The 25,860-nt window shown below is 46.7% G+C and overlaps 2 protein-coding genes across 2 annotated transcripts; one reads left to right on the top strand and one right to left on the bottom strand.

The window, feature by feature from the left end:
- Nucleotides 1–13,542: 13,542 nt before the first annotated feature.
- FAM174C (family with sequence similarity 174 member C) lies at nt 13,543–18,072 on the bottom strand. Its single transcript, XM_054980804.1, has 3 exons — nt 17,719–18,072; nt 15,926–16,042; nt 13,543–15,110 (listed from the first exon to the last, which is right to left on the bottom strand). Exons 1-3 carry the CDS (start codon nt 18,024–18,026, stop codon nt 15,107–15,109), a joined length of 429 nt encoding a protein of 142 aa, XP_054836779.1. The 5' UTR covers nt 18,027–18,072; the 3' UTR covers nt 13,543–15,106.
- An 864-nt stretch (nt 18,073–18,936) lies between these two features.
- Nucleotides 18,937–25,603, top strand: ATP5F1D (ATP synthase F1 subunit delta). The gene is made up of 5 exons (XM_054980705.1): nt 18,937–19,189; nt 20,468–20,621; nt 20,853–20,941; nt 22,677–22,804; nt 25,459–25,603. The coding sequence occupies exons 1-4, from the start codon at nt 19,040–19,042 to the stop codon at nt 22,797–22,799; spliced, it is 516 nt and encodes a 171-aa protein (XP_054836680.1). The 5' UTR covers nt 18,937–19,039; the 3' UTR covers nt 22,800–22,804; nt 25,459–25,603.
- Nucleotides 25,604–25,860: the final 257 nt, after the last annotated feature.

Below are 25,860 nucleotides of genomic sequence, written 5' to 3'. Positions count from 1 at the left end.
TAAGGTTCACCAGGCAGGATCCTCAGGATCCACCAATCTCACTTTTTAAATAGGCCAGGGCAGGGCTTTTTTTCAGGGGGAACGCAGGGGAACTGAGTTCCAGCACCTCTTGAAAGTGGTCACATGGCCGGCGGCCCCGCCCCCTGATCTCCAGACAGAGGGGAGTTCTGGAACCTCTTGAAAATGGTCACATAACACCCACTCGGAGCGGTTTACAAAGCATGTCATTATTATCCCCACAACAAAACACCCTGTGAGGTGGGTGGGGCTGAGAGAGCTCTGAAAGAGCTGTGACTGACCCAAGGTCACTCGGCTGGCTTCAAGTGGAGGAGTGGGGAATCAAACCCGGCTGTCTAGATTAGAATCCCGCACTCTTAACCACTACACCAAACTAGCATATGCAGGAGAAAACTTTCCATTCCTGTCACCAATTTTCATTTGCTCATACTGTTTCCCCCTAAACGGGGCTTACTTTTAATTTTGAAGTCCAGCTGGGATGGGGGTGGAGAATTAAAACCACATCTGGTGAGGGGGCTTTGCAGAAAAGAAACAATCAGGGAGAGGGACGAGGTGGGGGGAGGTGTTTTCCTTGTTCCACGCTCTTCCCCCCTAAGAAGATGCCACCATCCCAATCCATCAAAACCAATTTGTGTAAACTGACAAAACACTACAAGCTGGCTGTACAAGTTGTCAACAAAAATAAGTGTGTGTGTGTGTGTGTGCATGCGTATGTGCGGAGGAGGGAATCAAGAGCAGTCACTCTAGAAACACCTTGTGCTGCTGAATCCTTCCACCCCCCTCTGCGGATGCTGGCGTCTTCCTCTGATGCGCCTCTCGTGTTGAAGGAGGAAGCCTCCTGGAATCAGATGACAGCTGACAGCTGAGCAGAGCGATGGGATACAACCCAATATGACTAGATCCAGACTCTGAAAAGAAACCAACTGGCAAAGACATTTTAAAAATGGAAGTTGGCCAGTGCGACGAGGGTCCCTGCCGTTCCACCTGCTGCAGGAGAGAGGGGTCATATAAGCAGTTAGCGGTTTGGTCAACTGGCCCATCCTGATGATCGGCAGAGGTCCAGGGCTTCTTGGGGGAGTGCCAGGTGCCTCTACGTGCACAGGGGTGCACAAAACTCTTTTTGCCTGCAGGATCCCGCTCAAGGAACAGTCTCACCACATGTGGAGGAAGGGCATAGTTCCCCCTCACCAGGACCATGTTCACCATGCAAACACAGCTGATTATTTTTCCCGCAAGTGGCAGCAATTCCCTATAGAGGAGGAAGACGCACACTCTAGGAACAGGGTTTAAATGGCTTCCCCCTTCAGAATCAAGCCTGACTGACTGCGGCCTCTTCAGTTCCATAGGTCAAGGTCACAGAATGGAGTTGTTGTTTTTATCATATAAAGAGGTATTAACATACATGGAGCACTCACTAGAGGGAGAGATTCCCCCAGTCAAATATGTACCCATCCCACACATAAGGTTGCCAAATCCAGGTTGAGAAATTCCAGGAGATTTGGAGGGGGGCTAGAGAAGGGTATCAATGGGGTATAATGCCACAGAGTCACCCTCCAAAGCAGCCTTTTGCTCCAAGGGAACTGATCTCTTTAGTCTGGAGGAGACTTGTAATTCTGGGAAAGCTCAGCCCCACCTGGAGGTTGGCAACCCTACCCACCCATAACTAGTAGTAACCCAATGTAGGGCTGCCAGCTCCAGGTTGGGAAATTCCTGGAGATTTTGGAGGTGGAGCCTGGAGAGGGTCGAGTTTGGGGAGGGGAGTGACCTCAGGAGAGTATAATGCCACTGAACCCACCCTCCAAAGCAGCCATTTTCCTCCAGGGGAGCTGATCTCTATGGACTAGAGATCAGTTGTAATTTTGGGAGCTCTCCTGCCACCTGCCTCTCCTGCCTGGATATATGGGGGCTGGCAACCCTGACCTTATGGAGACTATGTGCTCAGTGCATGAGAAGGCCATGCTCCAGAAGAACAGAGCAACCGCATAGCACATTAAGCTACCATGGCCCTTTGGCAGAGCTACGGCCTTCCTTTCCCCTCCTTCACCTGCAACAAACTTTGAGAAACTGGCTTTTAAAATCACCATCACCATGCCAAAGCTCTCGTGCGCTTTCCATGACCCCTGGTTTATTTTTCCACCTTCTTTTTAGCATGGGAAGGAGGGTACGAAGAAGAATATAATAGCAGTTTAGCCTCTCTGTGTGGAAGTTCTTTGACTCTAATAACCTTTACCTTTGAGTTTTTCTGCTTGAGGGGAAAAGGGAGAGAGAAACATCCACCTTTTAGGTTAGCAGGCAGCCGGCACTGCAGAGCATGTGGGCCTGGGGCGGGGGGAGAGGGTTGTAGCTGGGCCTTTCGAAGCACAGACTTCACAGACTCATTACGGTACAGCCGGAGGATCTGGGCCTCTTGAGACCTGGGCACGGGGGAGTGCGAGACTCTGGTTCCTATGGCGACCGGCAGGTTGCAAATGTCGCCGCCCGCGGCATTACTTTTGGTAGTTACAGATCAAACGCAGAGGGGCAAGTGCTGCCGGGGAGAAATATACAGAGCGCTGGAAATTTAATGACTTGAATTAACAACTCACAGTCCTGTGGTTCTCCCCCGCACACACACCCTACGCCTGTGTGCAACGAAGAAGCATGAACTTGCCCTTCCGAGCATCAAAACCTCACACCATCTCTGTGGCCCCACACCTGACAGATGTCCCAAGGGCCCTTCTTCTCCAGGTGTGCAGCCAGTTCCCTTAGGGAAAGTATGAATACCGGGCTCAAGTGAGGTCATTTTTAGGCTCTGATCTTCCAGGAGGGGGCTGTTTTTAGATACTAATATATATTTCAAATCCAAAGCCACAGCCTTCTTTAGGTAGGGGAGGCCCGTGCCGTTCCAAAGTCCAGCCCTATGGCACCAATGAAACAGGACAAAAAGAGGGAGGGGGGAAAACTTAACCCGCCCCACAATGAATTAAGAACCAAGAAGGTTAAAGAAACCCCAATCAAAGAGCCAAGTATTAAACTTACTAAATATAGAACATAAATATATATCAATAGATAAAAATACATGCCTTTATTACAGGATAATATAAAAACTATTACAGGCCCAAATATAGCCTCAATGCAGATTAAAATTGTACAAAAAATTCAAACAAAAACCTTATGTGACCCTGACCAAAGGCATTTCAGCCATGTGGCCTTCTTCAGTGGTCAAGCATAGTAATGCAATGATATGACAATAATAAATAAATCACTGCATTCAATATAGGACCGAATTGGAATTTGTGTGTGAAATATCCTAAAATACAGCCTGTTTCTGTTATGTCATATGTTTATAAACACTTAACATGAAAAATACAAGTTTGTTCAATGTTAACTGAGATTCTTGAATTAGCAGAGGAGGAAGTTAGAAAAATCCCACAGCTGAGCGGAATGCAATTTGGGGCAAGTTTCTTAGCTCCTCTGCTTGCAAGTACTTCAGCCTGGTCAGAGGCACAAACCTAAGGGCTGGAGCGAAAGGCGTCTTGGCTCTTAGCCAATGGCTCGGAGACTGCAGCCTGTGCTAGCCAGTCCAATAAATCATGCTCTGCCCAAGATTTTTTTAAAAAAACATTAAACTGTAGGGTTTATATTTGCTATCTTATTTGTTGAAAAGTCTTGGAGGATCACAGCAGCAGCCAAACACCCAAATAAATAAATAAATAAACAAACAAATAAATAAAAGGAGGAAAGTAACCAAATTACTTTGCAGGTGAGTCCTCAAAAGTGGGAAAAGTCTAGAAATTCAAGAAGTTTGAGAATCACTGCTGCCTCAATTGCCCAGGGCATGTGGAGACAGTTGCCAACCTCCAGGGGCTTAGAGATCTCCAGGAATTATAACTGACAGACTGCAGAGATCAGTTCTACTGGAGAAAATGGCAGCTTCGGAGGGTGGCATTATACCCCAACTGAGGTCTTTCCCACAAACTGTACCCTCAAGATCTCCAGGAATTTCCCATCCAAGAGTTGGCAACCATAGCTGCAGGAGCCTCCCAGGTAACTCCAGTTTCAAAAGGGAGGGATACCCAGGGGAACACGACAGAAAGCATGCTGTCTGTCCCCCCACCCCCCTCCGCCGTGCGCAACCCCACGGCGATGCTGGATCCTCACTAAATTGGCTATCAGACAGCAGAAGCGCCTCCACTTTCCCACCATTCTTGGGTGACTCTCCTCTAGCATGGGGTGGAGTGCCTTCTAGTGTAGGCCCCAACAGTTCCCTCACAAATATTCACACACCTTTCCCAGCAAAATTAAAACCTCCCTGGGCAGTTTCTACAAAGAACTAAAGATGGTAAGGGAGCATTTTTTGTTGAAGTCTCTGACCTTGAGCATGAATGGCTAGCAAGGGAACTGCAGTGTTAATACTGCTTGCAATACACACAAAAGCAGGAGATGTGTTTGTGTGAAGGGCGGGAGCCATTCATCCCAACCACCAGGGAGGACTGCGAGCGCAAGTCAACCCAGCAGAGCACCTGGCAAGTCTGACCAGCATAGCACCTGGCTGGCCACCTGACCATGACCTGGAAGAGTGCTAATGAGGAAGCAAGAAATCTGTGAGGTCACCCACACAGAGCCTTTGATATATTACAAAGGACTGTGGGGGTACTACAATTCAGTCATGCAAACATCTTCAAATTGCAGGTAAGGGATGCCATTTCTGAACACCTCCCCCTCATGTAAATAAATGCACAAACTAGCGTGCCAAGGAAAAGACTTCTATCCCAACACATTCCCTGCTGTGCTGGCTTTCAGTTTGCAAGGAGGGTTTTTTTTTTAAATAGCAGAACATTCCAAAGTGTAATTTCCCCCTGCCTGCAGTTTGAAAAGGTACAGCCAATAAGTTTTAATGATATTTCAGTGTTCTTTGTTGATGTATCTTCTTGTTCTTAAAGGTACCAAGAATTTAACATTTTTGTTTACTCTGTGTTAAATTTCTATGGTAATTGGAATGTGCTTTTTTGCCCTTTTAAGCATATACAAGTTATTCTTGTATAATATTATTTTAATGTTTTTTTTTAATATGGTATGTATTTGATATGACATTCTTTGTAGAGTCTCCTGAACTTAAAAAAAAAGTTGGGATTTTTACAAGACACTTCCAGATAAAAGAGTTCCTGTTAAATTTTAAATCTCTTTTTTTTGGCTTTATCTACCTCTCTGAAGTGGTAAATGCCATTCACCCTTTCGGGACTCTATCACCTGCAGGGTTGGAATTTATAAGTGGGAAGGGTTGAGGGGGTTGGACTAGATGGTCTGTATGGCCCCATCCAACTCTATGATTCTATGATTCTAACTGATTCTATCTGTAATCCAGAACTGTTAGCATCCTTGTCAAACTACATTTCCCAGGATTCTTTGAGGGACAGCAGGACAGTTAAAGTGGCATAAGAGACTAATACCTCTTGTAGTGAAGACAGGTCCAACTGTGATCAGTAATTTGGGGGGAGGTGCAGGGCGTCCCACTACCCTTCCTCACCCCCCAACTCCTTCTTAGGCTTGCTAACTCCAGCTTGGGAAATTTCTGGAGATTTGGGGGTGGGTCCTGGGGAAGGTGGGGTATAACACCATGGACTCTGCCCCCCAAAGCTGCCATTTCCTCCAGGAGAACAGATCTCTGCAGTCTGGACATCAGTTGTAATTTCGAGAGATCTTTAGGACCCACCTGGATATTCTTGATTGTCTTAATTTCCAAGTAGGCTGAACCCCACTGGACTGAAAAACAAATAAATACATCCTTGGTTCTCAGCCCTACATTTTTTGCCCCTTAAAATTCAGTCGATTCAACTGATGAAAGCCCTAATTATTAGTAACTGCAATAGATTCCTGTAAGTGAAACTGCACACAGATTTTGATAATGGGGTTGGCTCCCTTGGCAGACAACAGGACTGCTGGCCTTGTTTCTCACCCCGCCCCCCCAAGCACACGTTGTTTTAAACAGCATCCACCAGAGTGTGCAGACAGCAGCTCTAATCTCCTGCAAGCCTTTGACAACCTGTCTCTTTTCAGCTTTTAGCCTCACCAGACCTGATCACTAATGGCACATTAACCTTGGAAAGCCTTCCCCCCCACCCCACGATTACTGCAACGCTAATTTCATACAGTTTTCAGTGGTTTTATTTGTTCTTTTGACAAGCAAAAGGAAATTCTGGAAAGGGCGGGGTAGGGGGATTAAAACAAAACAAAACACAAGACCCTTTTTGTCCATTTCTTTTACAAGGAAGATTTTGGTGGGAGGAAAAGCACAAAAGAGGGAGTCAAGAAATGCAGATGTCCTCCATATAGACAGATATTGGCAAAAAGAGAGACGGGGCTATTTCCCCCCCCCCCATCCTTCTCTCTCTTTCTCTCTCTCTCTCTCTCTCATATAAGTGACAGAAACACCAGGTCTCGCCTGACCTCATTAGGGTAATTAGTGAAAAAACCTTTGAAGCTGGGAGAATAGCTCTGAGCTGTGGGAAACGGAAGAAAACTGAGTGCTTTTTAAAATATAAAAATGATGTTCACATGATTGATGGGGGGGAGAAGAGCACTGTGGGTGTTTGCAGGCGTGAAATGGAAGGATAATCAACATTGTGTTAAAAGTTATCCACAAAGACTATCTCTGTCACACACACACTATATTGCATATATTTTCCTTTGTTTATTTAGATGTGTCCTTCTCTCTCATGCGCCCCACTCTGTGTGGCCATAACACAGTTGTGCAACTCGTTTTGCATCAGCTCCTGTTCATGACCCACCAGACAGAGGAAATTAATTACTGAATACAGGGGTGTGTTGACTTCAACCTGCCCTTGCTTGGGTTTTACTGTAACCCCCCCCCCCCCCGCACACACACACACACACACAGACGTACAAAGACTTAAGGATGAGTTACAACGGAGGAGGCAGTGACACCTGCCCCTTCATGCCTGCCCCTTGGAAGGGGGATGGCGTAGGGAGTGTTGTGTTGGGTCTTTTCATAGACTCCCATTGGTACACGCACATGCCCTGTGACTGTGTCATTTCACACATACACACCTTCCCAAAACATGAGAGGAGTAGGGTAGCTCTTCATCCTTCCTCTGTTCTAGGTCATCGACATCCTCCTTGGGATGTCAGATGCTGGGCAGCAGCTGTCGCAGTGAAGTCACTGAAATTTGGAGTACAATTTTGCCCGGCTCGTATCGCTTGGATGCATTACAGATCAAGCCTCGCTTCTCCTCCGGCTTGGAACATAAAAGGAGATTCTGCACCTGTGCTTCAAAAACCACCTTCTGCGGCTCAGGCACAGCCCAGTCTGAGTGGTGGATGGTTGGGACTTGTGTTACCTACAGCAGGATGGGATCAAGGGCAGAGGGTCTAGTTTCTTACTGGGGAGTTTGAATTCTGAGCAAGTGCAGATAGAGGAACATTTAGGGTGGAGGTAGAAATCCCAAGGTGGCTAACATGAGGTGGGGCGAAGGCAGACAGGTGATTGCTGCTACAGTCAAGGTTGAGTAATGGCTTGACGACATTCCCTGGCTTTGGGAATGAGTTCCTGGAGTAGGTTGTAATACGAGATGGGCTCTGGGGCCTCAGGGTTCTGTCCAGCAAGCGTGAGTCAATGGCTTCTGGCCCTGGGTGCGAGAGAGTTCTGCAGGCTTTCGATAAAAGGCCTTTCATCCATGCAGCATCCCAGCAGGTGGGCTTCTCTCATCTGAGAGGCTCCAAGCAAACCCCTGCGAGTTCAGGGGACCCTGCTTTGGCACCAAACTGGATATTTTATAAAGACCCTTCAGAGGGTCTTTGGGGGGCAAGTGAATACTGGGGGTGGATGGCCTCGTACGGAACACTTGTGCAAACAACAGATTAAATTTTTGAGGGGCGTGTCAAAATGAGACATAGACTTTTGGAAGTCCCCCCGCCTTCAGGCAAAAGATCCCAGAGAATGCTCATGAACACAGAGCTAATTCTGAACAGAGGTGAGGCAAGTCTGTCTGTTACAAAATTTGCTATGCTTCCTCCTTTGTGTGGCTTCCGTATTATGGACATCCTGGAATGCCTGTCCTGCTTTGGAAATTCAGAGTGTCACAAACAGTGAACTTCAGCTATAGTTAATCCATGCTTTGTGTCGCTTTCCTGGACAGCAATTCTAAGATTGGACAAGAGGTTCAAATACTGCTGCAAACTAGCCTCAGTTGAAATAGGGTTTTCTGGTTATCTCTGAACTGAGCAACTTTCACACTGGTCAATCCAAACTGTAAGATTTCAATTCACTGGAAGTGAATTGTCATGCTAGGAAACAGGAAAATAAGCTATATGGTAGGAATTTGATTCCAACTTTTATTGCTATGGAAGTGCTAAAAGTTGCCAGCATGGTAGGACCCCCTCTCACACACACAACTTAGGTTGTGATCTGAGAACAGAAATCTTTCCAGGAGTAAGGCTTGAATCATGCTGGGAAATGCATCCGGCACCAGAAAGTGCAGAAATTGAGGCATTGTTCTATTTATTTTATTCTTTTCCATTCTTCCTTCTACCTTTTTAAGTGCCATGCAAATTTCTGGTTTTCCTGTATCTACCAGAATCATTCTTCAGCTACAGCTAACCAGGCTGTTGATCTCAGTATATTTAAAACATACACACAGGCATCTTAGACAGCCTTCAATAATTAGAGATTCTAAGTCTTTGGTGTTCTCTGCCTATTATTTAAAAATTGAGGTGGCAATCTTAGAGGCTTTGCTGGGGACAGGAGGAAAAGCCTCTCTGCTGGGCAGGAATTTGTGACTAAAAAGCAATCTACATACTCCCAGAGGCTGGCCCTACATTTCCTTTCATACTTTTAACTTTCATGTAGCTGAATAATGTTTTACTTCAAGATCCTATGTCTATGCATGCGCACAAGTGCACACGCGCACACATATTAATGTCACACAATGGATGGAACTGCCCTTCTGCTCAGTCCTGACTGGAGCTCAGCAAGATAAAATCATGAGACGTTGGCTAGATGTATTTTTAAAGATGGGACAAGAAACTCACCCTGGCGCCAAGGGCAGGGTGGAGCATCCGCGTCACCGACGTCAGCAGGTGCAACCAGGTAGGAACACTAGCACAACAGTGTGCCACCTGCTGCTCCAATCTTTCAGGAACCTTTCGAGCTGATGTCCTGCTTTCCCCTTGGAGTTTCGAGAGAGGAAATGAGACCTGGAAGCTCCAGAGCTAAGACAGCAAGAATTAGTTTGTGCAGCTGGTGAGCCAAGAGCGCTGATACTTTGGCCAGCTGCTGACGGAGGTTTTGCTCTACACTTGTCAGGAAGGAGGTGCTTCAGCTCCACAATATGCTGTGACAATATGCTCTACAATATGCCTGTGAGTCTTTAAGGGGCCAAAAAAGGGATACCAGGCACAAACCCAGTGCAGAGAGGGCTCCCTGGCTCAAACTGGCCACTGCTGGAATGGGCATGCTGGATGACATGGACCCTCCTTGACCTGATCCACCATTTCCAGAGTCTCCATTTGTCAAGTCACCTTGTTCCTCCTCCTTCCCCTCCCACACAAACATTGTCTCTTTCTGCTGGTTGGAGAGGCCTACCTCACAGGACTGACACAAGAGACCCACTGTTAACACCAGTCTGCAAAAGCTGGAGGAACTTATTAGTACAACTCATTAGCATATTCCACGCCCCTTGCCATCACCAGAAGTGTCATTGGCATAACTGATTTGCATATGCCACACCCCCTGGCATCACCTATCCTGGTGGTTTTGGACCCAATTCTGGACATTCAGGGCTGAAATTGGGCCCAAAATGGCAAAAAGGGGCTGAAAATGGCCAAAAAGGGGCCCAAAATGGTCAGGTTCAGGCCGCTGCTGAGCGGGAGAGTGATCCACCACCCGTCAGAGGTCCAATCCGGGCCATTTCGGCCCCAATCCAGGCTGAAACAGGCCTAAAATGGCCGAGAGTCAGGTGGGCGGTGCCACCTGACATGTGGCCTCCTTGGGGAACTGCCAGAACTGAGTTCCTGCGCGTTCCCCTTCGAAACGAGCCCCGCCAGTCTGTAATATTTGGAGGAAGGTCTGTCCACTTTTTTCTCATTTTCACTCTGGATGAACAGACACAAAGGGAAGGCAGCAAGACTCCTAGTATTTTAGAAGCCAGGAGTTTGGCACACGCTGCTTTCTGACACAGGGTGAAAAAAACCTGCCTCTCCTGAAATCACTGTTGGAACTACGGGAGAGTCAGAAGTCCTCGGGCTCCTTCTACCCCTGCTAAAAAGTGGGGGGGGGGAGCGGGGAGAGAAAGAATGAAGGAAGCAGCAGCAGTGCTACTGCTACAATCAAAGTGAAGATTCGCAGTATAATGTGAAGGTCAACCACCACTATTAATTCTTTAAAACGTGCTGGTTCAAGTTTATATGGCAACTCTGCTCCATTAATCCAAGGTGCCTAGAAGGCACTAAACTCACTCACGATGGGGGCTAATGGGCACACGCCACACATGGGCAGAGGCCCCAAACACAGCCCTGCTTTGAACGAAGCCCTGTGATCAGCTTGCCTTTCAGCAGAGAGTGTCAGCACCTTCATTCAAAATATTTTCTGCACAGAGAAGGCTACAAGACTCTCTCTCTCCAATGTGCATTTGTTTTAATGGAGCAGCAGTCAGCTGTGAGAGGGCTTCCCTCCTTTCAGTCAGAAGTGGTATGATCCAGGCTTATCTCAAAAGAGATGAATCCTGGTTCACACATGCAGTTGAGAAAGGGTGGTAGCAGAAAGCTACTCTATCCTGGAGATTTAGTTGGTCTTGAAGGTGCTATTGGACTAGGATCATGCTCTTCGACAGCAGACCAACATGGCTACCCTCCTGAGGCTGCAGGGGGTAAATTCTAGTTTTTATGCATAGAAAAGTCAACTACATTCAAGCAGAAAACTAGCAGAGAAGAGAGGGAGGGTCAGTGTTCTTGCTTTGCTTAGGGTGCTATTAGCAGGGGACTTTTTAGACATATTGAAACGCAGCAAAATGCAATCCTCCACCTGCAGCATTGAAGCAGTACTGCCTATTCCACCATTTTATGTCCCTGCATGTGTGAACCAAGTCATAGGCCAGGTGTGCAAGAGAAGGTGGTGGCAGAAGAGACTGCATCAGGCTTCAGGTGGAAGTTTGCATTTTGGCCTTGGGGCTTTCCTATATAAAAACTCTCTGCAACTTTTTAAAGTTAGTGCTTCAGGGGAAAAGGTTAAAGTGCAGGTCTAGCTTTCCATATAAGGGAATTATTAATACAAGAGAAGTTTTTTTTAAAATGCAGCCTCTGACCTACAACGTGGAAGGGTGCAAAGCATTCTGCTCCATCGGGAGTCTGCCACCTCATTCTGTTTAGTCTCGAGCTATGCAGCTGGGAAAATCACAGATTCACAAGGGGCCATACAGACCTTCTAGTCCAACCCCCTGCCCAGTGCAGGATGAGCCTAAAGCACCCCTGACAAATATTCATCCAGCCTCTTCTTGAAAACTGCCAGTGAAGGGGAGCTCACCACCTCCCTAGGCAGCTGAGTCCACCTTTGAACTACTCTGACCGTGAAAAAGTTCTTCTTAATATCCAACCGGTACCTTTGTGCATGTAATTGAAGCCCATTGTTTCGGGTCCTACCTTCTGCTGCCAACTGGAACAGCTCCCTGCCCTCCTCCAAATGACAGCCTTTCAAATACTTAAAGAGAGCAGTCGTATCCCCCCCCCCCTCAATCTCCTCTTCTCCAAACGAAACATTCCCAAGGCCCTCACCCTTGGGAGCGGGGATTTCTCCCAGATCTTAGTATGACACACTAACTGCTACACCAAGTGGCTCTCTGAGAGACTCAGATCCTTACTGTGGCATGAAGCTCACTGAATGACCTTAGGTCAGACATTCTGTCTCAACTTTACAAGGCTGATGTGAGAGGAGAATGCTGTGCTTGGCTCAGAGTCCATTGAAAGGTGTGCTAAAAACGCACAAGACTGGAAAAGGCAGAGGAGAAAGGTCTGCATGCCCAGACCCCCTTTGCAATGCACCTACCTGCTGCAGGGAGAAAAGCATTGAGAGATTATACAGAAGGCAATAGGCACAGTGCCCAGTCTGTGGGCATCAAAATGGGCACCAAGAGGAAAAGTCCCAGCAATAAATCAGTAAGAGTCAGAGAACAGATGAGGGAAGCTAGAAAGGACATCTATAACCAAGATGGTCACAGGAGCCCACATCAAATAGCAAGGCTGGATGTGCCACCCCTTTTCTCTGGAATGTGCTCTCTTCCAACCCCACTGCTTCGTGTACTCTAAGGACTCTTCACATTGTCCCCCCAATACCAAAGTTTCTGTCCTAGCAGCCCACTCGTCTCCCTACATAAATACCTTGCTTATAGAAAGATGGTAAGCAGGGCCTGCTTGGGGGGGTGGGGGGGTGGGCATGGCTTAGCTGCAGGGGCTGCTGATGATTAAAAAAGAAGCCACGGGAACTGGGAAGCAGAGCTGGATAGGGAAAAACCAAGAGAGGATGAGGATCTCAAGACAGTTTGAAAGAATTGAGCGGAAACATTTCACCAGTTTTAAAAATTCTGTCCTATAAATAGGAGCCTTAGGAAATGGCCCCAACGGACAGGTGATCTGGGTTCAGAACAGCCCCAACCAATACTTCAACTTCTCCAAGGGTCTCCCTGAGGCAGAGATTTCCAAACTATGTTCCGGGGCACTTTGGGACTCCTGAAACAGCTGATTCCCAGCATGTCCCCTCCTCCCCACTCAGCTGCAGGGTAACATCAACTGCCCTGTACCAGAAAGCCAGGAAAGGAGGCCAGCCACTCTGACCTGGTTTCACTGAGATCACCCTCTGCTGGCCGATTCTACTTGCCCGTAGTGACAGCATGAAAAGGGAATGCAGCTACTCAATGCCTCATGAAAAGGGAGTGCATGAAAAGAGAGTGCAGCTACTCAATGCCTGATTAAGATATGGAATTCACTGCCAGAGGACGTAGTGATGGCCCTTGACTAGTGGCTTTAAACTGGACACGCTCATGGAGAAAAAGTCCATCAGTGGCTACTAGCCTTGGTGAGTAAAGGGAACCTACACGTTCAGAGATAGAAAACCATCTCATACTCTGTACCAGAAAGCGACATCAAGGCCTCTGTGCCGTGTTGTTGGCCCTCCATAGTAACTGCTTGGCCACTGTGAGACAAAATGCAGGACTAGATGAACTACTGGTCTGATCAAGCAGGGCTCTTATGTTCTTAGTTTTGCTTAGTATTTTAAAATCCTGTTTTCCCTCCCTCTTAGCTTCAAAAATGCATTGAACAAGGACCCTTCTATTTTGGCCTTGGTTAATTTAATTCTGTGCATATATGTGTTTGATAGGATATAACATCACTCCATTAAGGTTTGTTCTCAACCCCTCTTCCATTTACAGATTTATTTTTTAAAAAAGAGAGACTAAACAGCATTCTCTACCAGGTCACTGACTCGTCATGAACCGCAAGCACTTTTGAAGCAGAAAAGAGAAGATAAACACTTATTAGTTGGCTAAAATTTCCTGGATTTTTATTCTCTGGAATAAGAAAAACACAAAACAAAACAATGCAGAAATCATAGTTTAAGAACAGATTGTTAAAAATATTTTTAAAAGTCTAAACCTCAGAATAAATTTCAAAAGCAGACTGCATTTCCCTCACCCCTAACGAGGTGGTCCCAGTAACCGTTGGAGGTAAGCTTGCATGAGAGTTCAGGTCCTTTAACAATGCTTGTTTCTTGAGTCCCAAAGCTGAATCAAGGATTTTTAAAAGAATAATCCATTGTTTCCATCACTTGCAAGATCAAAGTAGGATTTCTGCTAATTACAGACACACACAAAGAACCCAAACCCTTACTTCAACAAGAGTTGTCTCATTCCAAAGTGTATCTTTCATGTAATCAGAACATATTTTTTTAAAAGACGGTTTGTTATATACGATGGCAAAACCGGAAGAATTGCAATTATTGCTGAAAAAAGGATTAGCATCCAAACGGATACACAACAGTTGTCTTGCTCCATTTGGTCACATCATAGCTGAATTTACAATCCTTCAAGGAGTGGGGGTGGGAGATGGGGAGACAAAAACCCAGTTACTCATCTGCTGCAATGAACTGATTTTGACTGAAGCTACCTCAGACTGGCCCATCTGGAATGTCACTCATAGCATTGTGCTGCATGATGTAGGGGGAATCATACCACATTACCTTCTCATTTCACCAGAGGTGCAGGTAAAAATTAGCACCAGCCATTTGTAAACAGGTTTTTTCAGTTGCTGTGCATCCACTGGGGCCTTGTTATCATCACCAGCTTTGGAGACAGGAGACAGCCAATGCCAAGATCTCAGCACCACCTGCTAGCTCCATGTTACCTTACAGCAGACTGAACCCTCCTGCCCAAAGCTGCAAAATTCCCAGGCATCAGCAGCAAATGTTCAGGCAGTCTTGCTTTCCCACACTACCTACTGCCCTCTTCGAAGGACATTGCTCAAAAGTGCTACCAAGGCCATTCAGAGTACCGTGCAAGACACAAATAAGCAAATCAAGACTGGGCTCAGGGCACAACCCAGCAACCCACTTGTGACTTCCCAAACTGATGAAAAGCTGCGGAGCCACTTTGGCCATGATGTGCCGGAGCTCACAAGCCTGCAGGTGCCAGCTGCACAGCTGGTTCTAAAGCAAAAAGAGATGGCACCAGTTGGGGATAAGCCGATGGAGACCTTTGGCCCCCATGCTGGAATCCAGACATGACAGCCTCCCCAGTTAACCCTTTGCCTGATCACTGTTTGGAGTCTACAAAGACCTACCCCCTCCACATTCCCCCTACCCAGTTCCTTTGCAATTCCCATCAGCCCCATCTATTATGTCCATCAAGAGGCAAGCGAGGTGCCAGCTCTCCTCTTCAACCACCTCAGGAGAAAAGGGGTTTTCACATTGCTAAGCGGCATCATTAGCAGCTTGAAAGAGTTCAGATATTAAAAAAAAAATCAGGAAGTCGAGAAAGGTGGGGCTTCCAATGGTAGATCTGCACTTTCTCTGGTCAAGTCTAGGCTGTCAAGCCATTAAATCCCGTCATCATCTAGAAAACAAAACCAAAGTAGAGGGAACCCTTCAAAGTCTGATAGCACAGATATAGCCAAAAGCAGCTCTAGTTCAACACAGAAAACATGAGCCCATCCTGACCATGCAAGCTTCTCAGAGTCACTTTGTAAACTCAAGAAGAATCATCAAGGCAGCCACCATGAAAGATTCTTACTCACGACTGTGGGACACCAGCCAAGTGGCTATTCAAAAGCCTGTTTTTAGCTAGGACACTAATGGCCCCTCCAGCATACCTACTGAGGTCCTGTAAACATTACCCTCAGAACTACCCTGTGAAGAGAGTTGTGCTGGGAGAGAGGCCCTCTCTGAGCTTCAGGAGAAACTGGGGATTTGAACAGGGGTCCTTGTATATAGACCCAGCAGCTTAACTGCTTCTACAAGCCAGTGCAGAGGTGAGCTCTCTCTCGCTCTCTCTGCTCCTATACTTCCCCTTCTTTCCATCTCTTAGCTCCCTTATCCATCCCTGCTCCCCTCCCTCCTTTTCTATTTCCCATCAAAACCTATACTTTTATTAAAATGAATAGAACCTGGGCTCCAGACATGACCAGTGTTCTGCAGAGCACCTGAGAAAGCTACAATATGTAGAAAGTACCAATATGTGATGTGTTAAATAAATATACTCTACTAAAGTTTGAGACCTTATGTTATTATTCCTCTGTCCCACTGTAGTTTAGCCTCACCACAGGCAATTCTAGCAACTGACTGAGTAATTTTGCAGCTAACATCTCTACTGCCAAGAGTGCTTTATACTGCTGCAAGGAAAGAAAGATCCCCCCCCAAATGGACACCTACCGCCTCAGATTCCTTGTTTCAAATACCGTTTCTTCATCACTCTCCAGAGAAGCCATCTCCATGTTATCTTCAGAGTTCGAAAGAAGACCATATTTTTTTCGTGTAGGCTTCCTTGTGCTAAAAAATAATTTTGTTTTCTCATTAATTGCAACAGTCCAAAATCTCTAATGGTAAACACTTGGCCCAGTTGCCACTTCTAAACAAGGGCTTGTTGCCAAGGAGCAATGAGAAAATCCAAGAGGGCGTATCCAAAGGAGATTAGACAGATTCACAGAAGACAGGTCTGTCAGTGGCTACTAGCCATGGTGACTAAAGGGAACCTCCATATTCAGAAGTAATCAGCCTCTTGAATATGAGTGTCAGGAAGTTACATCAAGGAAAGGCCTCAGTCTCTATTGGCCCTCAATGGTGACTGGTTGGCCACTGTGTGAATCAGGATGCTGGACTAGATGGACCTCTGGTCTGATCCAGCTGGGCTCTTCTTATGTTTTGAGTGCCTCGCTGTAGCCCTCCCGCCCCTTGAGCTAGTGGACGTTATGGTTCAAATCTGTTACACTTTGCTCATCTGGTGACCACACATAAGCTTTTCTCTCCTATCCCAGACAGTATAGAGAACAACAGCTACAACCTATTACTTCTCCCTCCCCTGGCTAGAACTAGTTTTATGTCAATTTTAGGGTGTCTGCTGCCTGTATTCAAGGAGCTTAATTTTTGTTCCTGTTCTACTGTTGCTTGGGATGTTTAGTTATTTTGAGGGTGCTAGCATCTTATGAATAGTTATACTTTTTTTGTTTGGCTTTTTACTGTTGTTACACTATTCCTTCCTCTGTTGAAGAGGGAGCAAATTGTTTTTTAAAAAAATCACCTTACATAGCTTTATAATCATTAAAGGGAAACAATGTACATATGGAACTACGAACACTGAAAATGTCATATAAACACATAACACACTCCTCAGAGATCTTCAAAACCAGTAGTACTGTTATTTAAACGCACCCAGCTATTCTAGCCCCATTCCAGGCTCCTTTCTTAAGCCCCCCTCCCCCACCAAAGGTTCCCCAATGCAAATGTATCATGCAGTCACTGGGTGACTTCAGAAATGCCATTTCCTTTCTCCGCCCGGTTGCTTACTCTGGGTTGGGAAATTTCTGGAGATTTGGGGGTGGAGCCTGGAGAGAGACAGCAGCAGGGTATGATGCCATAGCAGGATATGATGCCCTCCAAAGCAATCATTTTCTCCTGGGGAACTGATCTCTGTAGCTGGGAGGTCATCTGTAATTCTGAGAGATCTCCAGGCCACACTGGAAGAGTAGCAACCATACTCCCCTTTCATGTCAGTGCATGCACAGGGGAGATGACGTCTCTACCCAGCTTTGCCAGCTCTGGGCTGGGAAAGTCTTGGGAGATTTTGATGGTGGGGCTTGGAGAGAGTGGGGTTTAGGGAAGCAAGGGACCTCAGTGGGGTATACTGCCACAGAGTCTACCTTCCCCCCAAACCCTATTTTTTGCAGGGGAACTGATCTCTATGGCCTGGAGATGGGCTGTTTATTTATTTATTTTCATATTACTTCTCCACAGTTAAGAGCCTGAAGTAGGTCCCAAAAGTTACAAGTCGTAATTCCAGATCTCCAGGCACTAACAGGAGTTTGCAAAGCGTACCTCTACCGTACTTTGCGGGCTGTTGCGAGGATGAAAAGATTGTCGTTAGAAACAGTCTGAACACTTTACACGTATAACAACGACACCAGCGCCCACTGCAGCCCCCCAAAGCCCTTCCCGCCCGGGCTTCTCACCGGAACACTCGGAGTCCGAGGTAATAGACGAAGGCCAGGCCGGCCAGGCCTAAGAACACATAGAAGGCGCGTCGGAGGGCCGGCAGCCCCAGCCCAAAGAGCCCTGAAGGCGGCAGCGGGGCGGTGATGGTGGCGGCGGCGGGATCCGGCGCGGCCCCCTGGCTGTGGCCCCCGTGCTCTGACGGAACCGTGGCTGACGAGGTCGTTGCCGTCTCGTTGATGGCGGCGACGGCCGCCAGAAGCACCGCCATCAAAACGAGGCGCGTCGCAGCCATTCGGTCCCTGAAAGCGCACTCTGAGGGGTGCATCACCACGCCGGAAGTGCCTGCGGGAAATTGGTGTAGTGACGGACCAACTTCCGGTTCTTTGGTGCTCCGAGTGAAAATGCCCGGCATCAGCCGCCCATAAATAGGCGAGGGTTACAACAGCTAGTGACGAGAGATCGATTGGGGGCGGGGGCGGGGATTGTGATGCAGTGGAGTGTCGGATTAGGATCTGAGAGCCATAGAGTCGAATCCTCCCTTCCCACTGAGAGGGTGACCTTGGGCCAGTCACATTCTCTAGGTCTAATGTACCTCACAGGGTTGTTGTGAGGATTAAATAGAGGGGAGAACCACGTAAGCCACTTTGGATCCTCACTGTGAAGATCTTGCAAGTAAATATAAAAATGTGGTGCTTACTCGTACTTCCTATTTAAGTCCCGCCCCCTCAAATTGCAAACCAGACGTTCGGGCTCTGAATTGCCATGGTATTTCTCTCTGTGGGTTAGGGAAGAACCTTCACATTATTTTTAGTCAAATGATAACGAAACCAATTTGAGTTTCACACATCCATAAACTACAGCATCACGAGCGCTCTCTGTGTCCAGCGCAAAGCCTTCTAGGCACTGGCGTCCTGTCTTCCTAACGCATCGCAGGGCAGCCAAAACAGTCGGGTGACGGCCCTTATTCGGGTCACCGGCGGCGAGGGGGATGTCGGGAGATGTAGTCCGGCCGAGGCTGAGGGCGGTTGCTGGCGCTGAGCCTTATGGGAAGTATAGTCTCGGTTTAGCCCCTCCCCAGGTGGCTGGCGTCATGGTAAAGGCGAACGAGCAAAGCCATTTTTCCGCGGCGGCCTTTCAAACAGGCATTTGCCCGAGCGGAGCCTTCTGGGAAATCTTCCTTTCCTGAACGGCCGGTCGGGCCAAACCGTCTCTTTTCCCCCAGAGTTCCTAGTGCGCTGTTCCTCTTCCTGCGCGCGGGGACCTCTTGGGACTTGTAGTCCGTGCCTCAGCGCCGTCCTCTGCGCCCCGCGTCCCGGCTCTGCCCTTGGTTCCGCCACCATGCTGCCCGCCGGCCGCTGCCTCACCCACTCCCTCCGCCGAGCGCTGACACTGGGCTCTCTCCGGGGCTCGGCCCGGCATTATGCTGAAGCGGCCCCGGCAGCAGGCGGCTCGGCGCAGATGGCCTTCACCTTTGCTTCCCCCTCGGAGGTATTGCCGTGGTAACCGCAAAGGGGGGGGGCGGCGGCTTTGGGAGGCGATCCCCTGAAAACGAGGAGGGGGAGGGGGGGCTGGAAGAGGCCTCTGGAACCCCCGCCCACTGGCCCTGGGTCCGCTGCGTGTTTTTAAGCAGTTATGGGCAATTTATTTGGTCCCCTCATAGGGTCACAGAGGTGCTGGAGGATCTCTTTAGGAATCTGGAAGGATAAACAACAAGAGACTCTAGCCATCTTTGTATTTAACTTTGAAATGTTGTACTATTCCTTTGAGAATTGTGTATCTTTGTGAAAATGACAATTGTAATTAATATGGAATGGTAACCTGTTGCTAGAAATATTTGGAATTTTAGTGTTACCATCACGGTGGCATTTTTTCTACATTGGTCCCAGGAGAACATGGTAGCTTTCAAGGGTGGGCTCTAAGGCATTATACCCCACTGAGGCCGCTCACCAGCTCCACAGGTTCTACTCCCAAATCTCCAGGAATTTCCCAATATGGAGTTGGCAATCCTAATCCCCTATTCATCATCACAATAACCATATGAGGTAAATCAGGCTGTGATGACATGGCCACCCAGTAAGCTTTATGGCGGAGCGAGGATTTTTGACATGGGCTCTCATTTGTTTCTTTCTACCATTTGTGCTTTTCCCCCATGGTAAAGATTTAAATCAGTTACTGGGGGCAAGGGAGCTAAGTTTTGATTGCTTTGCTAGTATAGTGTACTTTAATTATGTTGTTTAATAACAATAATGTTATTTCAAAAACTCTCTGCGGTCTGTCTCATATTTTTATCTCATGCTTCTGTCTTTTTCCTTTATCCTTGTTGCATTTACAACTGCCTTGCAAATTTATTTTGACTAAAGGAAGGAAATGACTTGCCTCAAGGTCACCCGGCAAGTTTAATGGATGAGGGATTTGAAGGGGAAAAAACCCTTGCTTTTAATTCTTGGCCGATACATTTAATTAGAATCACAGTAACATGGCTGTTAAATGTGCCAGACTAGGGCTGAGGAACTCTGGGTTCAAACTACCCACAGAGATATAAAATTCCTAGAAATGTGATGATGGAAACTAAAGTTTCTGCATCGTTTATTTTCTCATTAAGCCTAAACCAGCCATCAAGATGCTTGGAAGTGCAACTGAATTTTCACTGTGTTTTGTTCTAAAATAAACACCCTAAGTTTTTGTAGCAGCGTCTCCTTCTCTGTATCTCAGAGTCAAAAACTACTCTCCAGCTAAGTTTTTTTTCTTTCATGCTCCTCTTTTCAGGTTTTCTACAATGCAGCCAACGTGAAACAAGTGGACGTCCCCACCCTGAGTGGATCCTTTGGCATCTTGGCTGCCCATGTCCCCACCTTGCAGGTCTTAAAGCCTGGAGTTGTGACAGTCTTCACTGACGATGGCTCTGCTACAAAATACTTTGGTGCGTTTGGGAACTGTGGACTCTTTCTTGGGTCTTGTTGCCCCGCTGCCCCTCTGTTCTTTTGCCATGTGGTGGCCATCCTAGCCAGATGAGAACAGATTGAGAACTGGAGAGCCTGCTACCTAGTAGCTATTACAAGCAGCTCATAAGGGAGGCTCTGGGGCTGAGCTGCCAGGGCCTTTGGATCTCTAGCATCTTATGACTTCCTTTCTCTTAATCGTGTGATTTCAGTGAGCAGCGGTTCCATCACAGTGAATGCAGATTCTTCTGTCCAGCTGCTGGCTGAGGAAGTTGCGCAGTTGGATCACCTTGACCTTGCGGTTAGTGCCAGCCTTATCTAAAGCATGGTTTTATAAAATTATAAAAAGATAATTATGTTCTTCTTTGCAAAAACATACAATACAGATTTTGAGCTCCAGGTGCCCCTAGTTAAACTTGAAGTGCTGTGTTTCTTCTGCTGAATTTGTGGTGGTTTGAGAGTACAGGAGGAATTAACAAGTCTTGCCAGTGTTTCTTCTCTTAGGACAAAAAGAAAATCTTTAAAACATTCAATAAGTTGGGAGAGAAGAGAAGTAACTGCAGGGTTCGGATGGTTCTAGTTTGGCCCAAAGAACAGGATCAGAGATTCTTTTCTATCCAGTTACTGCCCTTAGAATTCCTGCTCAGGATCATGGAGTGGGGAACTCACCCTCTCCCTTTTCTAGGAGCTTGGAATTCTTTCTAGTGTTCTTCAGACATATGTGCTGGCACACAGTATGACTTTCTTAGGCTGTAATGTACTATCAAGAGCAATCAAAAGCATGTATTTGATTTTTCTTGATGTGAGATAAAGACACTTTGGTACAGAACTGATATGGATTTGACATGACACTGACCATCTAGTTAATTTTTCTCATCGCAGAACATTCACTCCTGTGTGCATGTTCTTGGCACTAAAAATCCAGTCTTGGCAGGAGCTAACTTTCCTGATATGCTGATCAACTTTGACGTCCCATTACGTTATAACCTTCCGGGCCCTCAAGTGAAAGATTTTTGTGGTGCTGACTCAGCTGCACTCTGTGTGTTGCTTTTGGAAAAAATCAATATCCTTGAAACAAGGATACTGTTCTAGGAGTGAATTTTTAATGCAGCAGATGCTTTGATTAGAAAGGGAACTCGCCCCAGGAGTTTAAAGATTCCTGCAGAGGATAGCCGCTCATTAGCAATGTATTGCAAATTGATTGGTACAGATGCCTGATCAGTGATTCAGGGTTACTCTACATAAGCAGGTTTGTACCAGCAAAGCGCTTTTCCTTATGCCAACTGAAACCCTGAAACTTTCATCGAACAAAAGAAAATCCATTTTAAAATCACTGTGGCAAGCCAGAAATACAATAAATTATTATAAAAATGTGGAGGTATTAAAAAATTAATTGTAAAAACATCAGGGTTTTTTTTTTTGTAAAAAAAATTTTATTGGTGGGTAAAACATCTTATACAATTTCACACTACTTTGTGATATTGTTAATTGTCTAATACATAATTATTTGCTCGTTATCCCCAGTTCTCCTGTCTGTCTCCTATACCCACCCCCCCAACCCCCCTTTCCATATTAGACTTCCAACAGCTTTGTAAACCACCACCCCCGCTACTCTTTGTTTACTTGTATCCCTTACTTCTTAGTTTACATATCTCATTGTAAAAACATCAGTGATCGAGCTTTTCTAGCTCTAGAATGAGAACTCTCAGGCAATAAAACTGCATTTGTGAAATCACTTTGTGATGCATGCAGAGTCCCTTTCTCCCTGACAAAGGAAAAGGAGTGGATAAGGTAAATGGAGGCAGGGAAGAGTCCAAGAGCGAGGAGTGGAGCAGACAGCCATGGCTGAAATAGAAGACCCTGCATAGCAACGGATGAGTTGCATGCTCAGCAGCACCACCTGCTGTTTGCTCCAAGTAAAGCTTATCATTCAGCACCAGGTCCAATATCAGCTTGTCAATTTCCCTGGCTGTTGGTGGGGCCCTCCCTAGTGTCAGGCCCCCTTCCCTGTTCTTTGATTCCTTTCCCTTTTTCAGGCAGCCAAGTCAAACCTGGAAAAGGCCCTGTCAGAACTCGCCTCAGCTTCCGATGAAACCGCAAAGGCCGAAGCACAGATCAAAGTGGAGGCCAATGAAGCCCTGGTGAAAGCTCTGGAGTGAGGAGGGTGAGTGCCCCCCTAAGTTGAGTGAAGGGGCTGTGGCTCAGCAGAAAAGCCTCTGCTTTGCAAACGGAAGGTCCTGGAGTCGATCCTCAGCATCTCCAGTTAAAAGAACCAAGCAGTAGGTGATATGAAAGACCTCTGCCTGAGACTATGGAAAGCTGCTGCCCGTCTGAGTAGACAATACTGACCTTGATGGACCAACGGTCTAAATCATCATAAGGCAGCTTCACATGAGCCTGACCATGTTGGGTGCCTCATGTCCTAGAGAGCCAGATCCTAGCCAAGAACCAGTATAGCCTAGTTCTTAATCACACGAACTGGTAGTTCATCTCAGGACAGCTGAAGCCAAGGCACCAGCTCTTAGCCTCAGGGAGGCACCCCCCCCCCTTGTTGTAATGAGGGGGGGTGTAGTTAACAATAACAAGCTACCCTATAGGCTTGTTGAAAGAAACAGGTTATTAAAGCAACATGCATGAATTGTTTCTCTTGCTCAACGAAAAGTGATGTATTCAGAGAGCATGCTAAACTGGTTAAGGAAACTTAATTATGGTGAAGGCTGCATCCAGGTGACCCAACAAATGGAGACTTGTCCACGACAGGCCTGCACATGGCTTGTTGTTATGCGCACACATTCCCCTTCCTCCCGTCTTGCTCGGAGTGCAATTGAAAAGCGTTTGAGTTTGTGCAATCACTTTGCTCCAGTTTATCATAACGTGTGAATGCTTTCACCTGGGAGACTTGGGGCTTATTTTATCTCTGCAAATGCGGGTTCTAGCCCCAGTTTAATTCCTGGTTTAGGGTCCTGGAATTGAGAGAGAAGCACACTCCAGTTTACCCAGCGAACTGTATGCCGATATTGCAGCAAAGTAGATTGAAGGCTTTCCAAGCTGTGAATTGTTGCGTCCCCTCCTGTGAGAGGAGAGAGGAGAGCAGAGAAAGCAGAGTTCATGCCTGTCGCGGACAAGCCCCTTTCTGAGTGTAGCCTGAATGTTAAGAGACAACTTTGCAAATCATGTTTTGAATCCAGGTGAAACAATCAGAAACTGGTTTGAAATGGATTCCTCCAGAAGTTGTTGCGCTTTGCAAGCAGATTATAAACAATCATCTGTGTAAAATGGTTTGCCAGCAACTTGGGATGCTCAAACCATAGTCTGTTTTTTAAATTATGGCTAATGCAAACTGGTTTAACATGTCTGTGTCAAGCCAAGTGTGAACTTTTGAGGCTATGGGGACAGTAAAGAGAGGATGAGAGGGCAAAGCAAAATGTGCTAGCAGACATACTGAGATGTCATTGGGGGTTGAGTTGAGCAAGGTCTCATGGGACCAGTGAGGCTTTACGAAGGTTCTGAAGGAAGAGAACGTAAGTATTCTTGTAGGGAGTGCTCATCAAAACATGTCAAATTCATGGAGACATTCTCTTTGTTCAAAGACTTGCTTTCTCTTTCAGCAAGATAAGGTCATCCATTTTTTAAAAAATCTTTTAATCACTTGGCATGTTAGAATGAGGTTGGGGTGGGTCTGAATATGATGTAGCTCAGGGTTGAGTTTGGGGGCACACTTCTGCCACTAGGTGGTGCTGTGGGGCTTCCTAATGGAGAAAAGACCCTAAGACAGTTTTTTGTGCCACTGGGTCTCAGCATCACAACCCCCCACAGATTATTGAAACCCTGGTTTGTGCCATAAACTCTGGGCAGTATGCCAGATGTAAATAACTAACTGGTTTGTCTGCTTCAGTCGCCTAAAAGGGAGGGCACCCCTCTACTGCTGTTTCAATGGCTGCTGGTCAAACAGCCAGGAAGAGTGGCACTACACAACAAACTGGTTTCTGAATCAGGCATTCCCTATAAATAAGCTAGCCAGCAACTGTTTCATAAACTCCTAGCTGGAATCCTGGATTGAGCTGTCTGCAACCAAGGTCCATCAAGCCCCTGTTCATAACCATGGTTGATTGTGATGTCTGAATGTGGTCTATGCCTTATAGTTTGTTAATGGGGAGCCTTGATTATCCTTTTCCAATTCCCACAGAAGTTGATTTCTTCCCTTCTGTGGTGTTCAGTAGGGGTGAAATGACAGGGAAGGAAAAAGGGAGCAATCACACACTCCTTCACATTGAGGGCAGAGATGGAAAAGGCCGTTCTGCCCAGAATGGAATTATGGCCCACCCTTTTGCCCACTCTCATGCATCCTAAAGGAAACAGCAGTCAACTAGCGCTGTGGAAACAAACTACTGCTGGCCCCACTTCTGGCAACTGAAGATCAGTCTTGGGATATCTTCAGAGCACTTTTCTCCGCTCTGGTGGCTACTGACTGTGCCACTGTGACTGTTAAAATGTAGCACTGGAGGATGTACTCAAATGTGAAACTGGGAAGAATGTCTTAATTTTTGTCTTTAGACTTCCCACAAGACAAAATGTGACACAGTTCTGGCACCATGAGGACTGGCTTGCATAAATTGTGCCAGAGGCAGGGAGGTGGGACAGGAATGATTCACTGGGTTCTGCTAAGAGAGCTTTGTAATTCTAAAATTCACGCTGCCCTCCAAGCTGTAAGCAAGTGGACAAACCATGCCAACTTTTGGCACATGAGCCATGCTGGACTTGGGGGTGGGGGAAGTCTGTATGTCCCAGTTCACCTCTCTTCTCCTTCTTGGATTACAGGAAATCCTGCTGCTGCTGTGCGGAATCAACAGTCTCGGCTCTGGATGTCTCCTTCGCTTCCTTCCTCTTTTTCTGGTCTGTACAGATGATGTGGGTCAAATCCTACAATTTGTTGTTACCAATTAAAAAGAGGCAAAAAGGCTAATTTTGACAAGTGTGACTTTTATTGGAGGTGTGTGTGGGGGATGATAGAGTATTTTTGATGGAGCAAAAATTTGAGGACAGGCAGGTGGGTTGAGCTGAACATGCCCAGTTCTCTCTGATTTAGATGGACACACAAGGGGGTGCTTGTGGTGGGAAATGCTCCTTTCTTTCTGGTGGGGTTAGGAGCTCTCGATGGCAAGATCCCTTCCTTCCAGAACTGAAGCTGCTGCTATTTAGGGAGCTGTAAACCAAGGTCAG

This window comes from Eublepharis macularius, chromosome 5, assembly GCF_028583425.1.
Source record: "Eublepharis macularius isolate TG4126 chromosome 5, MPM_Emac_v1.0, whole genome shotgun sequence".
Classification (NCBI taxonomy): Eukaryota; Metazoa; Chordata; class Lepidosauria; order Squamata; family Eublepharidae; genus Eublepharis; species Eublepharis macularius.
The sequence above is the reverse complement of the archived record's forward strand: the minus strand, read 5'-3'. Positions and strand labels throughout refer to the sequence as shown.

Excerpts from the sequence above, each read along its gene's own strand:
- FAM174C (XM_054980804.1), bottom strand. The coding sequence starts at position 18,026 with ATGCACCCCTCAGAGTGCGCTTTCAGGGACCGAATGGCTGCGACGCGC. Across the intron at positions 16,043-17,718 it reads CTCGGACTCCGAGTGTTCCG|CACAAGGAAGCCTACACGAA; the intron begins GTGAGAAGCCCG and ends ATTATTTTTTAG.
- ATP5F1D (XM_054980705.1), top strand. The coding sequence starts at position 19,040 with ATGCTGCCCGCCGGCCGCTGCCTCACCCACTCCCTCCGCCGAGCGCTG. Across the intron at positions 20,622-20,852 it reads CTCTGCTACAAAATACTTTG|TGAGCAGCGGTTCCATCACA; the intron begins GTGCGTTTGGGA and ends GTGTGATTTCAG. Across the intron at positions 20,942-22,676 it reads TGGATCACCTTGACCTTGCG|GCAGCCAAGTCAAACCTGGA; the intron begins GTTAGTGCCAGC and ends TCCCTTTTTCAG.